The sequence below is a fragment of the Halyomorpha halys genome, unplaced genomic scaffold (assembly GCF_000696795.3).
Source record: "Halyomorpha halys isolate HHAL.00 unplaced genomic scaffold, Hhal_1.1 Scaffold15.1, whole genome shotgun sequence".
Classification (NCBI taxonomy): domain Eukaryota; kingdom Metazoa; phylum Arthropoda; class Insecta; order Hemiptera; family Pentatomidae; genus Halyomorpha; species Halyomorpha halys.
The window spans coordinates 1845528-1862670 of record NW_027108914.1 but is presented as its reverse complement, the minus strand read 5'-3'; the positions used below and the strand labels follow the sequence as shown (position 1 = coordinate 1862670).

The window sequence follows — 17143 nt, the reverse complement described above, 5'->3', positions numbered from 1 at the left end:
AATGGAAGAGGAAGCAAGGTTAGAAACTAGTGGGTTTGGGTGGTTAGGGAGTTTATTATGGAAGGAATAATATCGGGTTCGGGCTAGATCGGTTATATAAGGAACATTTAGGTCTTTATGGATGGTTTTATTAGTAACAAAATAAGAAATAAAAATTCAAATGAAAAACCTCTTTCATAAAAACACAAAACATCAAACTTACAAAAAATATAGAAAAAAAGTATTTGCACACCTCGCGTTTTATTATTTTTTTTTTTAATTATAGCATTTTGTATGAAGTCCGTTGGCATCTATTACCACTTGAAAACGTCACGGCATTTAGTGGGCGAGGTTTCTAATTAAACCCGTGTTAATGTTTTCCCATTTTTGATGTAAATGATCCTTGAGGTTGTGTCTTACGGTTATCTGGTGTTTTCGAACATTTTTATCTAAAATATGCCACAAATTTTCAATTATGTTTAAGTCAGGAGACCGTGGAGGGATATGAAGTTGTTGGCGAATATTAAATATTAACCACTCTTTAGTTTTGTAAATATACCGAACCTAAATTCCTAGTTTGGTTGCACTGGCTAGTAGGTTATGGCGCAAAATCTTAACCTTCTGTATTTAAAATCCCTTCAATTGGCGCGAGATTTCCTACACCAATATAAGCCACGCATCCCCAAACCATTACACTACCACCTCCATGTTTTACAGTAACTGAGACCTTTTACTTACTGACTTCTTCACTTTTCCTTCACCATATCTATATACGTCTATCTGCCGCCAGAACCATACAAATTAAATTTACTCTCATCGGAAAATAAGACACTTTCCCCAAAACTAATGGGCTTGTTGATGTAATTCCTAGCAAATAAGAACATTTTTTTACGATTGGTTTCACTGATATAAGGTTTCTTTCTTGGGACCCAGCATTAAATTCCTTCAGAATTTAAAACATTTCTAATTGCTGTAGTGCTCACACAGATCCCAGAAGGTGATTCGACCATATTAGCTAGGACACCTGCATCTTCTGGATTGTTCATCCCCTCAATTTTGATTTTTCTTTTCATTCCCTCATTTACTTTCTTTGGACGTCCTTTGCGCAGGTTATTTGTAGTTGTGCCTCTTTCTTCAAATCTCTTAATTATGTATCTGACGGTAGAAAAATTAATAGCTAACAAATTCTCTATTTCGGGATTAGCGGCACTTAGCTCAATTGGTATTAGGATCGGTTAAATTAAAACAAACTTAATAGATAGAAATATTTTATAATACTGATAGAAAAGAACAGGAGTATACACAAGCATACATACAATAGAAAGTAAATATTGTGTGCAAATACTGAAAGAAAACTGTTTATATTATGTTTAAATAAATTTTTAATATGATCAATATTTTTAATTGGATTTATACTTTTTTTTAACAAGTTTTAATAGTACTTTTTATTAAGGACTCTCAAACTATTTTATTATTTAAATTCATTAAGTAAATAAAAGACAAGGTGTGCCAACACTTACTTTTCCACTGTACATAATACATCATAATATGTAAATGTTTTGGCTTTTGCATGAATGATCATTTTAAACTTTTTCCATACTTTTCTAGGTGATTTATTCTGTATTTAAAAATTTGAAAGATATTAAAACGAATACGTTATACAAGTTTAATCATTAGACTAGTTTCGGCTCCGGTATAAGAGAAAAGACGTTTTTCTGTTATTACGCAAAGGATGTAAGATTTTCTATATAGGGATAAGGTAAGAGTTAAAACCCTATTAAGAAATATAATTATACAATTGAATGGGTTAATCTATGGAAGATATAATCGTGGCATGAGTAACAGAAACGTTTTTTTGGACTCATCATGCTCTGAAAAGCATAGAAATGTTCAAAACATCACATAAAATTTTAGCCTAACACAATTATTTACTTAAATATATTGAAGAATAAGTAAAAAAATATATATATATCCAAATTACTTTCTTTTTTTAATTAAAACTATTACCGGATATATCAATGTGAATATAAAATAGGTAAAAATAGGTATAACGTCCTAATATTTTTCACCGTAGAGCAGGAAATAATGAAAACTGAAAAGTCTAAAAATCTTTTTTCATTCAATGTTTAGCATTTTAAAGATATCAACCGCATGACAGAAATTAATTAATCAACTATAATTAGTATTTTTTTTTCTAAAATCTGAGCCCTCATAGAGCTATTTATCTTTAACTGGTCCCAAAATACAATTTATAGACAATTTGTTTATCTCTAAATTACGAGAAATCAATTTTTTGTGAAGTTGTTTTGGTAAATATCCTGGAAACGACAACGAAAGAAGATTTAGTTGGAATCTGGGTGCCAATAGACATCTGAGTGTCTAATTGTCCCTGAGTTACAGTTTTTAAAATCCATTGTTTTTTTTCTTCCAAATAACAGACAATAAATATTACTTTATATATAATCTTATCACTTTTTGGTGACTTCTGTGGTTGTTTAAATAAAATAATATGTTCAATATTGTCTAAAAAAAAACTATTTATTATTTCATTAACTGTCCAACGTTTCGGCCAACCCAGCCATCCTCAAGAACAGTCAATCTTAATTATAAATTTACACTTTTCCATTAAATTTTACAACTTTTAATAACAGATTAACTTAACATTATTTTCTTTATCTAAACATACAATATTTTCTTCTTATAAATTATTTATTTTCTTATTATAAAATTTCTATTTTTATTTGTTTGATTTCCCATTCCCTACAAAATATTAGTATACACTACAATAATCAGACCAATTTGGACATATGGAATTGAGCTCTGGGGTTCAACCAAACCATCAAATTCTTCCCGCATCCAATCGTTACAATCCAAAATCCTACGTAAAATCCTTGATGCTCCTTATTACGTCACAAATAAACTCATTCATAAAGACCTTAACATCCCATTCGTTGCAGATTTGACCCAAAACAGATATGCGTCTTTTTATTCCAAACTCCTTAACCATCCTAACCCATTAATTCTTAATCTTTCATCCTTAATAATCCCAGATAATCCCCCGAGGCGTCTGAAAAGAAGATAGCCACGGGTCCTTCTAATTTAAATTAATGTTTGAAGTACCACCAATGGGTGGTTCCTTCCTAAGATTTTCAAGTGTATATGAAACATACTACATATTTATCTAATGTATTATTTTGTACAGTTGTAAATTACAATAAATAAATAATTAAAAAAAAAAATTATTTGTTTGACAAGGGAGTGATAATGTCATTTAGTTTATTAGTAATAAAATTTAATAGAAAGTGATAAAATTTAGACTATATTCAGATAAAAATTATTTGATTTGACCTAGAAAATCAATGTTTTTAAAATTTATTTTGCCAAACGACCCCTAACTGAAACTACGTAAATTTACTATGAAGTAGTTTCTAATTACTGTCATCGTTCATTGCCGTTTCCATGATATTAGAGAAAATCCTCTTTTTGAAAATCAGTATATCAAAAAAAAAAAAAATGTAAAATCCAGGAGGGCACATATTTTGAGAATTTTATACTACTTTAAGAAATGGTTTTATTAATTTTTATCATACGGAATAAAACGGTATTGAACACTGAGTGAAAATTTAGGGAAGAATTCAGGCTTTTTTTAATTTTTAACCATTTTTTAATTTATTCTTATTATTGTAAAAAACTATTCTATGCTTTAGATCTTTATAGACTTCTTGTACTTCATAAAAACGCCGATAACAAAACAAAACAATTCCAACCCCGTCTTTGTTGGAATTAGTTTCACCAATCGTTTTCTTACATCATCTTCATTATTCATTCATTTTTTATTTATTCATTATTTCTTATTTATTCATATTATTGTTTTATTTTTGGTTCGAATAACTTTTTCGTTAAAACGTTTCCTACTGTAAGCTCTTGAAAAATTTTCTTAGTTTATATAAAATATAATTTTATTTGCATGTCAAATGAATCTAACAAAAAATTATTTGATTTTAATGATGTGAAATATTTAATCGTATAAACTTATTTTAATACTGTAAATTTGTAAATAAAAACATAGTTTTTATGCTATTAATGATATTTTAGTCATATGCAAACGCGATAAATGTAATGTTGTTTTCGGAAATTTTATTCTATTAATAATTCTCATACCTAATGAATAGTTCGATTACTTTTGAATTAATAATTTACAGTTATTTTATATCGAATATTTCTAAATTAGATTTCTGAGTCTTTTGAAAATTTTTGTGAGATTCACAAGAGCGTGCGACAGAACCACGAGCGGCCAAAATCGTCTGACGTGCGTAAGGTTTCCAAACCTCATATCCAGGTACAATTTCTTGCTACTATTTCTTAATGAAAAAGTTTGATTAAGAATATTTATAGTTTGAATATTCATAATTTATGTAGGATATGGTAATTTATAATTATGTTACATTTGTCTAAGATAATTCTCTAAATCACTATACAATATAGATAGTTACTTTTTTTATTTATAAATTTACAGTTATTATTTACTGGTGAAAATCTATTTCTTGCTGCAAATCTGAAAAAGTCATGCAAATACCCCAAAATAATATTTATTTTGTAACGTACTTTTAACATTTAGGATCTTCTGATAGTTGTCGAAGGCCCACGCGGTACTATTTACAATCGTTTATCTCAATTTATTTCAATTTTCAAATTGACAACACAACATAACAGATGAAAATTTAAAAAAGCCAAATTTTTCAAAAATTTTTCTTGCCGTATGGACTGATTTTAATTGCTTTTACCACCTGTTGAGAATCATAATGTCGTAAGTCCGAAATCCATCATAAGTGGAAATAGTGTTTTTTCTAATGTTTAGGCTTTATAAGAAATTATTTGATATTGACAAAACTGATACGCACCACTACCAGCCTTCACTAAACGTTGATTTTTATTTCTCCCTCATGATGTATAGTATATCGTGCTTTGCAAGTAAAAATCGTTGAAAATACCGCTCGCAACTAGATGTGAAAAATTGGTCATTCTGGTGTCGTTTTGAGTTATTGACTGAAATGTCGAATATTCGTAGTTACACAACTATAGTTCTCAACAGATGATAAGTAGTTACCTGGTTAATTCCGCCATTTTCAACCAATGACATTTAGTTGAGTTGGAACAATGTAAGTGTTAATTTTTTAGATGACTTTTATATATGATAAGACTTGATTTATTTGTATCTTTTTAGATTAAAAATTAAGAATTGATTGCCAGATCGTTTCTTAGATATCGATACCTAAATGCATAATCGTTACAAATCTTCCATCGTTCCATCTTAAATGAACAATCTCCAAATTCACAATTTTGGAAAATTTTCATCACTTATCTATTTTAGTGTAGATTTGTGACTTTCCATCTGTCTTATTGTAAATTAATATAAAAATTGTGGATTGAAGTATTAGCATTAATTTAAATAACAATAATGATTAACTAACTAGAGGTTGGGCATATTTATTTGTCGGGGGGTGCGGTCAGCAAAGAACAACATAAATAAACAAAACAATATTTATTTTGTGCCGACGTTTCGACCTGAGTTTCAGGTCTTCATCAGGGCTATAGAACAAAAAAGATAACACCAAAATTTATAGAAACATAAAATTGAAAAAGGAATAGTATACAAACAAAGTTGGAATTATACAAAATACAAAAAATACTATTCCTTTTCAATTTTATGTTTCTTTAAATGATGGTCGTTATCACTTTTGTGGTATAGCCCTGATGAAGACCTGAAACTGAACATAAAATAAATAAATATTGTTTTGTTTATGTTGTTCTTTGCTGACCGCACCCTCCGACAAGCCTCTCCAATCAGTAATCTACGGTCAACTATCCACACCTCAATATACAACTAAGAAATGAAAAAGCGTTTAAGTATCCAAGTTTACTGAGATTTCTTCTTGCGGAATACCACAAAGTAATACTAACGTCATATATACATTTCACCACATTCCCTTGTTCTATATGAATGCTTATTTCATAATGAAAAAATTAATAAACCAAATTATGATTGATGAACTGTCCGTTATTATTAATTCGTCCATTATAAATTTTTCAGCCTACAGTCGAACGAGGTATCAAAAAACAGAAGAGGCCTTCAACAGCTAGTAAATTGTCAGATATCGCTGTCAACAAATATCCAGATTCCATCTTTAAAGTCTACATCCCTGAGGGAAATAGAATCATCAGGAAGAAAAGAGTAGTTCCTTTGCTCGATATGAAGCCGATGACTCCGGTTAGGACGGGTTCTTCCTACAGAAGCTCAGCGGTACAAGCCCGCAACGGTAAGACTATCAGTTCACACACAACCGACCCTCCAATGAAGACAAAACACTCAATACCGCATCAGATTTTGCAGAATAACGATAGGCGTTTCCAAAAAGGTACAGGAGAAAATTCCGAAGACCAAAGCTCCAAATCGGTTCTCTCTGGCCAGGCCCCAAAGAAGATGACGCATATAACCGATATTTCATTGACGAAAGAGCAGGAAACAAAGAGGATGAAGGAAAGGGAGGTGATGAGGAAAAGAACAATGGACGTGGTAAAAATGGCGTTTCCTGCAACAGCGAACGATGAAGCGAAGCTAAATGAATCAGGAGTTCGTAGCTACGATTCGGAAATAAGTGGAGACGAAAATTCTAGACAGAAAAAGCATCCTTCCAAAAGCAAGTCCTCTTTAAAATCATACTCTTCAGTAACATCTTGTGGGCAACCAGTGACTGGGAAGAGATCGGTCACGTGGGGGGAAAACGAGTGGTCGGACTCTCCAGGTAAGCAACATGGTGATAATAAGACCTACCCTCGGATGAAGAAAAAGATAGTGAGTACTTTTCAATCATTATTTTTATATTTTACAAAAAAAAAAAAAAAAATGGTGTTTATTTCATTAAAATAGTTGTCAAACATAAAGTATGTATGCAGAGAAAAAATTAATAAACAAATCATCGATAATTTGATAGAATATCAGCTTATGACTCAATATAAAATATGTCATTGCACAATATAAATAGTCAGTAATTTTAAAGAAAAGCTTCACCAATACAAATTGGATGACTTCTTCTTAAGTTGAAAAAAATTTTAATGAAAGACAACTTCCTAGAAACTACTAAACTTGCAGATGTCTATTAGCACTTAAATAGAAACTAGTTAATATAATATTAATTGATATTTACATAATATATAAAGTATATTTTATTGGGACATATTTTCAAAGTATATTTTATATAATTGGAGAAGTTTGTCGGGGGGTGCGATCAGCAATGAACAACATAAATAAACAAAACCATATTTATTTATTTTGTGCCGACGTTTCGACCTGAGTTTCAGGTCTTCATCAGGGGTTATGGCGTAGAAGATAGGCCTGCATTAATTCCTTAATTTTAAATTAATTGCATTAATTAGAAGGTAGGCCTGCGAAGTTGCAGGCCTATCTTGTACGCCATAACCCCTGATGAAGACCTGAAACTCAGGTCGAAACGTCGGCATAAAATAAATAAATATGGTTTTGTTTATTTATGATGTTCTTTGCTGACCGCACCCCCCGACAAACTTCTCCAATCATTAATCTACGGTCAACTATCAACACCTCATTATTATGTTTATTTTATATACATTATTATGTACTTTATTTTTTTTATTTTCGTAGCAAGACCAGCTTCTATTTTATTCGCCAAAATAAATTCACTAAATATTGATTTTCATTATTTGGAACTGTATGTTTGGGACCATTCTTTTATCTCTCAAATTTCACTAAGTTGACTATACTTTAGGAATGTATTAATATTTGTTTTCTTTTGGTGTTGAATATTTAAGATATTGAGCACTGAATGAAAAATGAGCATTAATTTTTTTATAGTAAAATAGTGACCAAAAAAATAATGCAAGAGACCTACAATTTTTTATTTGTTAGTACTACTTTGTACCCCACTACTAATAATTTTATACGAATCAATTGCGCTTAAATTTTATATACATATTGGGCCAGGGTAACCTAGTGGGTTAAGGCGCTTGTAATAGGTAATCTAAGTTAAGCAGCTTCCAGCGTGGTTCAGCTCTTGGCTGGGTGACCACACAACCCGCAATGCTATGTGTGTTCCCGCAGGCATGTTTGTAAGAAAAGCATGCAAACCAAAAATAATACATTATATAAGTATAGATAATTGACCGTATAATTTCAAATATGAAGAAGATGGTCAGGGTTGCGGTCAAAAAGAACAAAAATAGTTGGTCAAGATGTCATATTGAACAGCCCTGACCTAGCCCTACAAAGTGGGGCGAAACGTCGGATAATAAATAGTTGGTCAAGATGTCATATTGAACAGCCCTGACCAAGCCCTACAAAGTGGGGCGAAACGTCGGATAATAAATAGTTGTAAGCTATTTTTGTTCTTTTTCACCGCAGACCTGGCCATCTTCTTCATATTCAAAAAGAATACACATTTAAAACTTTCATATTTGCAAATATTTTATATTTATATTTAATATCTTTCAGGTTCACTGTAATCGCAATTCGAGTTCTTCCATTGTTGGGAGAACAGATTTAAGAAGCATTAGTAGATCAAAATTAGCTTCTGGCTCTAGAAGTCACCTTAGGTCTTTCAAAGGAATGACGGCCCACTCGAACAGAAGAGAAAAGAAAAAAACCTCTAGGACTAGACCGCATATCGAATCACATAAACCTCCTGATAAAAACGAAAGCAATCCTTTAGAAAAAAAAGATACCTACACAAGGAGAGCAGGTATGGTGGATGATAGTTATTCTGATAGTGACCGAAAGGACGAAAGTGATTCTGCAGATCACCGCTCAAGGGAAAGATTCCAAAAAAAAAAGTATCTTAAAGATAAGAAGCTTAGGCGATGCGATTGTGGGAGAGTTATAAAGAAAAACGAAATTGAATCTGAAAATGAGATGGAGAAAAAAAGAGATCAAAATAATAGACAAAACGAACATGGCCAACATGGTAATAAAAAATATAATCAGCTTCATAGAGAAGGCAGTTTTCAAACCAAAAGAACAGCTATAATAAGAAAACATAGTGCAAAAGGTACACTCGTAAATAGCAGAACAAACAATTTAAACTCTGAACAAGATAGCGATCCTGATCTTGAAGAATCAAATTGTAATGATGAAGAAATGGTCAGCATGAAGAGGGGAAGGTCAACTCCGTCTTTGAGAAAAATATCGACAGTGGACTGTTCATACGGAAGTTCTGACTCAGAAATATGTTTTCGAAAGGATAATATCAACCACCATAGCGAGAAGAGTCCTATAAAAATTCCTTCAAAAGAAAAAAGTGAAGAAAAACCACTTCAAAAAATATTTGACTCTAGCAATTATCAAATTGAAGATTGTATAGATGAATTTGGCCAAAAAAAGCCCAGCGCAGAGAGTTCTAAATCATTCGATGCGTCAAAGATTATTACCATGAGGGAATGTGAGCAAATTTTTGAAACGGATGAAAATTCTACTGAAGATTTTAAAACTCCGCAACTAAATATAAAATCGGCTAACATAGAAGAATTACGAGAGATGCAAGATACCCAATTGAAATATTTGAGGGAAGAGGATAGTACCAAAGACGACCTCGGGAAAGAGAATTGCATCCTGAACTTGAAATCTGTGGTTCACTGCCACAGCGAGAAAACAAAATGTGAGCGTGATAATGCCCAAAACTCAAGCTTAACCTCCAGTCGCTGCGATTCTCTTACGTTTGCGGAGCATCTAAGCAGCGACTATGTTTGTGTTGATGCTTACAATATGGTTACTAACAGCTCAAAGTCTTTATCGCGGGAAAAATCTAACTCAGTACCCTTGATTAGAGAAGCACCAATGCTTAACTTATCTTATGATGATAAGTCAGTGAGAAGCAATTTGCAAGGAACCGATAGAAAGTTGGAACTGCCAATAAAATCCCAGACATCGGTTTCAAAAGAAACGAATACAATTGGTCAATATCATTCTATTCCTGAGAAGAGTAATGCACAGGATATAGCAATCGATCAAGGTCTTTCCCAACAGGAACTTCTTCAAAATGATTATAGCCAATCCTTCAAAGTAATTTCTAATAACCAGGACTCGGGAAAAAGAAAACCTGCCCTAAGGACTCGAAGTTCGGTGAGTAATAATGTTTCTGATTCGAAAAACTCCAGTACCATGGGGACTTCCCGAAATAAAATGAGTTACCCAGAACAACCAAAACCAGCTATGCGCCAATCACCTAAACAAAGTTTATCTAGAAATCCTCCAGAAAAAAATGATGGAATTTCAGAAAAGAATATTTGGCCACAATCGCCAAAAGCAATTGAAGATCGAAAACTTCACTTACAAAAAATGCTATCAAGAGGAGAAAGTGTTGGTGCTAGTAGAATGGCCAACCAAATAATGGAAAAGTGGCATTCCACTCAAATGTCTATTTCTCAGAGAAAAGAGAAAATGCTTGCTTCTATAAGAGATACGAGGCATGTTGAAACCGAACGAGCCCCTACTCAAGAATCAAAAAATATTCTAAAACGAACTCCACCACACCGTGACAACAAACCTAATCAATTATCATCTTATCAAATCGACTATCGAGTCATTCAGAATGCCGAAGATAATTTGTCTATCGAGGAAAACACATTTATTTCAGATGATGGTGCAATATCTGCAATTTACGAAACTCAACCAATTGAACAATGTGAATCAGTTAAGGAAGAAGATGAGGCTTCATTATCCGAAAAAGAAGACTTCGAAACAACGATTATAATGCCCGGGTCGAGAATACCTCAACCGTATTCATCCACAAATATCTTTGATGCTTCAGATAGACACTTGGACGAGTCACTTTCTCCCTATACGAATGAAGATACTCCTGAAAAACCGTTATGTGAATCACCAGATTCAGGAATCATTGTATTACCCTACCATAATAATTTAAGCTTGGGTATGGGAAACAACAATCAAATCAGTGATCGGACAGCTAATTCAGATCTCGAAGAAGAGCTTCCTGAAAGAGATTTTTCGCCCATTGATTCATCAAAAAATGATAAGATTCCTAACAAAGTCCACAGCAATGCACGGAGTTCAGGATCAGACCTGGATAGTAATTATGGGTCGACACGGAGTAATGCTTCGAATAATGAATCTAGCGTCTGTTCTCATATTCACAATCTGAATGTTGAGGATGCACATTCAAACGAAAATTATATCACCACACAAATAGCTATACAATCGAAAGTACTAACGAAAAATGTACAAGAACCTGTTTTATCAAAAACCAGAAATGTATTACCTAAATCTGCCAGCTATTCCAGGGCGACATCACGTGAAAGACCGATGTCAAGAAGAAGCAAGGCTTCCTCATCTGGATGCTCTAGAAGAAGTGTCGATCCTGGTAGCAGGCCACCATCAAGAAAACCCTATATGATCAATACTTCAGACGATGACAGTGATCGAGAAATTATCACTACTTCCTCGCCATTCCATGTTGATTGTTATAGTCGTAATGGAAACGAACCTTTAAAAAAGGCTCCTACTTCTAGAATGTATTCAACATTGAATCATACTCCACATCCGGGTCAAGAATCAATAAAAACAGCTATACGGGATCTGGATAGTATCAGAGAAGACGCTCGAAGTAGCAGTGTCTGTTCCGATCGACCAATGTCGAGCGGGCAATGCTCAAGCCGCGTAGGAGGATACCAAAGCTCTTCTTTAAGGCCAAGATCAGGTTCACCTGGCGGTTTACCTAACATCCCTAAAATGTCACCTGGATCAGTAAAAATTCTCAAAGAGAAATCGAGAAATGCTCCTCTAAGAAGTGCTACACCTGGAAATATAAATCAAACGGAAAATGTTTCGGAGTGTAGAAACACAAAGCAGACTACATGGTCTCAAAGCACAAAGCGACCAGAATCTCAAAATACAAAAGACCAAAGAAGTTCAAAAAATACTCAACCGAAGTCGTCCCCTGTAAGAAGCAGCGGAAATGAGAAACCACCCTTTCGATATTTCTCTCGTAACAGAAATGATGATGACATGTGGAATTTGCAAAAATTAAAGAACATTACAGTCAATAGGATCATTGAAAATTACGTTCCTCCCTGGGAGAGAGTTGATTTGACTCCTCCTGAAAGTGCATTAAGAGAAAGAGCCTCAAACGAAAGGAGGCTGGGAATCACGTCCAGAGTGACATCAAGACTTTCTAGCCCACCAAACTTTGAATCATACGCAAAATACCAACGCAATTCGATGACTAAAACGCCATTAGGTAGTGCATCTCCCGTTTCAGCCTCTAGTTACGGCGGCAGAACTCCTATCGGTGTGAGATCTCCACTCGGTGGTAAAACTCCAGTCTGTCCCAGGACTCCAGTCGGTGGGAGAACTCCAGTCTGTCCCAGGACACCAGTCGGCGGGAAAACTCCAGTCTGTCCCAGGACTCCAGTCAGTAGTAATACTCCATTTGACTGCAAAACTCCAATCATTTCTAGAACGCCTAATGTTAATTTGAGCCCTGTTTTAAGGAGTAGGACTCCTGTTAGAAACAGAACACCAAACTCTCCAGAAAGAATTACAACACAACAAAGGATGGTTGGAGGGAATAAATGTCCGCGTTCTGATGACAAAATGCATCAGGTAATTTTCCTCATTTACTTATCTTAAAAAAATGTCCATGAGTCGGTGCTTGGCGATTCGGTGAAATAACAAATTTAATGGTATATTTAGAGATCAATGCAAGCATTGCAATAAGAATAAAAATAATCAAATGCTAATATTGCTCCATAGTAATAACCTTAAATCTATTAATTTTACTGAAAAAAATACCTAAAATAAAATAATTTAGTTGACAAACTAATGGGAAAAAATTTTGTTTTAAAAATAATAAATATTTAATTTTAATTCAATAAGTGTAAAACTTTTCAATAAATTAGATTTATACAAATAAAGGCTTTGTTGGCAATAGGTATTGCATGTTGAAGCTACTTTTTTTTATAACTTCAAATGAAAAATGTATTCAACATTGAATCAAAGTATAATATTGAATCATTGAATCATAATATAATTTTCATCGTGCACAACCTTTTCAAATTTCTACAATTTTGGTTGAAAATTGTTTAATTATTTATGTTGTTAATTGTATGGATCCTCTGGAAACCTAATACAGTCAATCGCGTCCTTTTCTAGGTAAATAAATCAAGCTGATTTTAAAATAAACTGAAATTAAACAAAACTCTTGAATAGACTGGAACCACTGCTCAAATACATAATTATAATTAAAAATACATAATCTACAAAATGGTGCTATAATTCACGTATTATATTGTTATAATAGTGGGCGCCTGCCTTACTATTTTAAATCATATTTATCCATCATAAAATAAAATGAATATAGGTCAAAAGTTTTAAATTGTCTTAAAGCAATCACATCTCTTGGAGGATTATATCATTAAAAATTATGTTTGATATCATTATTATGTTACTATATTCACTATAATATTTGCGAACTGACAAAACTGTAATGCGCATATCAATTTTTAGCAAACGAGAAGTCTTCCTCGAAAATATAATTGAAAAGATGAAGAAAACCCTCTCTCAATTAATTGAAAAGGATAACTTATGAAATGTTTTCTAAGGTGAGGTTGTATCCTGGTAAATATATTTAGTTAATAATAATTTTTCCTTTTTCACTGATTGATTATTCAAAGTAAACCACATTGGTCCATATTGATCCCTCTTCTCTCAGTTCGCTGGTGTTTCTCAAGGTGAATCCTCGGTTCCATACAGTACAGTCTATACTGCTGACATCCCAACCAATCCTAAAACTATCCTCACCACGAATGGCGATAACACATGTCACAGTTCATAATAAACCTTTAATTACATCGCAAACTCCCCAATCACAGTCCTCGAAGAATGGTGTCGAAGCCTAGAGAAGATTAAAATTAATCTCAACAAATCCCACGTCATCCACTTTAACTTCGTAGTAGGTCTACCAACTGGCCAAATTATAAATTTATAATTTATAGTGTAAATTATAAAATAATTATTGGTAAATATTGCATAATTCAATTTTTTTTCCAGGAAAATTGCCGATTATTTCTTAAAAGTGAAAATAACTACATAAAACCTCAATAACAAAAATGTTCTGTTCGTCAATAGTGCTGTCTTGAGTCCTGTCACATTATATGTTTGTTCATATATTATTATAATAAATTTTTAAAAAGTTTGAAATAATTTATTCTTTTACCTCCTTATCTATTATTTAGTAGAAGCCAAACAAGCTGTTGCGACACCTAGAGATTATTTATGATTATAACTTCCACTAAAAATATTATTAACAAGAATTATATATTTTAAATACGCTTAATTGTAGGTGTAAGCTAGACTGATTTTCAACTATTCAACTAATTTGTTTGAACAATTTCCACTAAAAAATAACATATAAACTTCTGAAAAGCAAAGAGTTTTTTAACTAAAACTAAAAACTCCTTATTAAAAACTTATTCGGTTTATTTCAACAGGAAGTCGAAGTTAAACAGGAAATCAAAATCAACATTATCAGTAAAAATTTAACTTTCTTTTTATTATTAATTTTGTTATTTTATTTTTATGAACACCTGGTGGGGTATCAAGTTTTTATATCATAGCACCGCTACAGAAATAAAAGTCGACCCCACAGGCCGGATTGGAACACGGTGCACTCACAAGGTAGTTTAACTTGTTCGGCTACGATACCCTGATACCAAAGTTAACTTATGTACATGAATTGCAACTATAATAATTTTTATATAATAAGTGGATATAATGATTTTTGAGTGAAAACTCTCCTCATTTACGTGCCAATTAATAAAAGATATGTAAAAATGTAAAAAAAAAAATAGTTACTATAAACATAATTAACATTAATACTATATAATAATGAAAGTTATAACATTATGGAAGTTATCATACGCATCTAGAAAGTTGTAAATATGCTTATTTACTTGTAGCCATCGTAAAAGTAAAAAAGCTTGCCAGCTTAGCGTTTGAATGTTGTGAAAATTGTTTCCGTTATCTTCTCTTACACTGGTCCCATAAAAAATAATTATAAGTTTAGTTTATTCAACAATTTAATTATGTATCTTCAATAAAAACATTTGAAATGTTCTGGAAGATTTAGCTATAGAAGTTTTCGAAAAATTAATAAAATGTGAGCGGATTTAAGTAGAAAGCTCCTCAAAGTCTTTTAAAATAGGCTGCAAATCATCGCACGATTTATACATTTCTTCTTGCAAATTTATTATATATTGAAAAAATAAATTAAAAAATGATTACAAAGCATTATACCATGTATAAAAAATGAGAAATTTGATTGGTAACGGTAACGAGCTCAGAAGATCATCGAGATCATTGATTCTTAGAACATGAGGTCATTAGAAAAATATTCGTCTATATTAATTTCATACAGTGATGACAAAAAAATTAGCTTTTGTTGAAACTAACCTGCCATGGACATATTTTAATTTATCTATATTTTTTTCTTCAAATAGTCATTAAAACAGTAAATCATGTAGGAAATATTTAAATAGGAAGATTTGATTTCACTCTACAAATTTACCCCCAACCATTCATCACTAGTAGAGAGGTCCTTACCCACTCACGACAACACAGACGGCGAGTAAGCGCCATAATGTTACCCTGCAAGTAGCGGATCCCACAGCTTACCTTAAGATAAAGAAAAGGATAATTATGTATACATGTTCCTATTTTTTTGTTTTGTTTTATGTATTTGTTTTGTTTTATGTATTTGTTTTGTTTGAAATTATAAAATTAATAGAAGGATGAGAAAAAACAAAACAAAAACAATTTATAAATTCAAACTGAGTTGCCGTTTCCATGTATATATCTCAAAAATAGTTTAATGGAAGTTTTACTATTTGTATACAAAATTCTACAAAAAATAATAATAATAATAATTGACATGGAAATTTTGGTTACTACAATTTTACGATTATCGGACCGTTTTATTTTTGGATTTCTTGTAAAACTTCAGTTTTAAGGTGGTAAGCTAAATTTTATTTTGTTGGTCAGTCACAATGGTTCATCATTAAAAATAGAAAAACAAACTGCTTATGATAGCAATCATGTTTTAAAACAATAGCGGCTTATAACTGTGAAACCAAACAAAGATTATTTGGTGTTCTTGGTCAGTTGCCAATAATATTCGCAAGGGCAATGATCGTAAACTCTTCAATCCTAAAAGAAAGGGCAATAAGGAAGGATACATCTTATATTATAAGGACGTAGGTTCATTTGGGTGTATTATAATGACAAAGGACACTCTGGAGTGCCTTAGTGCTTTGCCATATATTTCGCCTGCATTTTCCCTTATTACGGAAGCGATAAATCTAAACCGGAAGTCTGAGATGGGGGGTGGGTTTTTGCTTAAGGGAATAATTCCTTATTATGTCCTGGTGAAGCGGAGCCAAACCGCGTCGGCCTCCTTCGGCTAGGCCGGGCAAAATATCCAACTTTTGGCAGAGACGAGAAGCCGTGGTTTCATCTTCTTAAGCCTTCAAACTTTTAAAATCACTATATTATAAATATTTCACCAAAAAATGATTTTCCAGGCAAAGTAACATATAACTTTATAAATAAAAATAAAAAAACTAATAGTAAAAATCTTTTCCGGAAATCGTCGGATTTCATTTTTATACAAAGCATCAGCATTCTTGTATAATTTACAAATATCAATCCATTTATAGAGGTTGTAAAGCTTCTGATATAAGGAAGGACTATAACAATTTATTTGAAATACACCAGTATCCAGCAACTGCACTTACAGGAGATTAGAAATGTAAAACTTGCATTGTAACATGTATATTACTGACTGGGAGAAAAGCGCTGGGATCTCTAGTAGTAGGGCTACCGACCGATGAATTGGTTCAGAGTTACCAAAGCTGAATGTAAATATTGTATTTGGTGTGAATGCGTATATATTTTATTTTTAAATAAATATAATTTTCATTATATTATTTAATCAGTTTTTATTTTATCGATCATATGTTTATTTATACATGTAATTTTTGTACTTTTATTTATTTAATTTTTAATTTTGTGAGTATTATTTTTATCATTTAATTTTTTTTGTCAATTTTTCTGTATGTTTGGTCC

The 17143-nt window shown here is 32.2% G+C and overlaps 1 protein-coding gene across 3 annotated transcripts in view; it reads left to right on the top strand.

Moving 5' to 3' along the window:
• Positions 1-14224, top strand: part of LOC106679860 (serine-rich adhesin for platelets) — a 19639-nt gene extending 5415 nt beyond the window's left edge. The window contains exons 4-8 of one of the 3 annotated variants that reach the window (XM_014419239.2): positions 4211-4318; positions 6071-6832; positions 8504-12625; positions 13529-13623; positions 14072-14224. In XM_014419239.2, coding sequence (XP_014274725.1) covers positions 4211-4318; positions 6071-6832; positions 8504-12625; positions 13529-13561 — 5025 coding nt within the window. In that variant the 3' untranslated portion in view covers positions 13562-13623; positions 14072-14224. Of the gene's footprint in view, positions 1-4210; positions 4319-6070; positions 6833-8503; positions 12626-13528; positions 13624-14071 lie in introns of those variants that run through there. The other 2 variants (XM_014419244.2, XM_067047189.1) reach the window with 2 other exon arrangements.
• The last annotated feature ends 2919 nt before the right edge of the window (positions 14225-17143 follow it).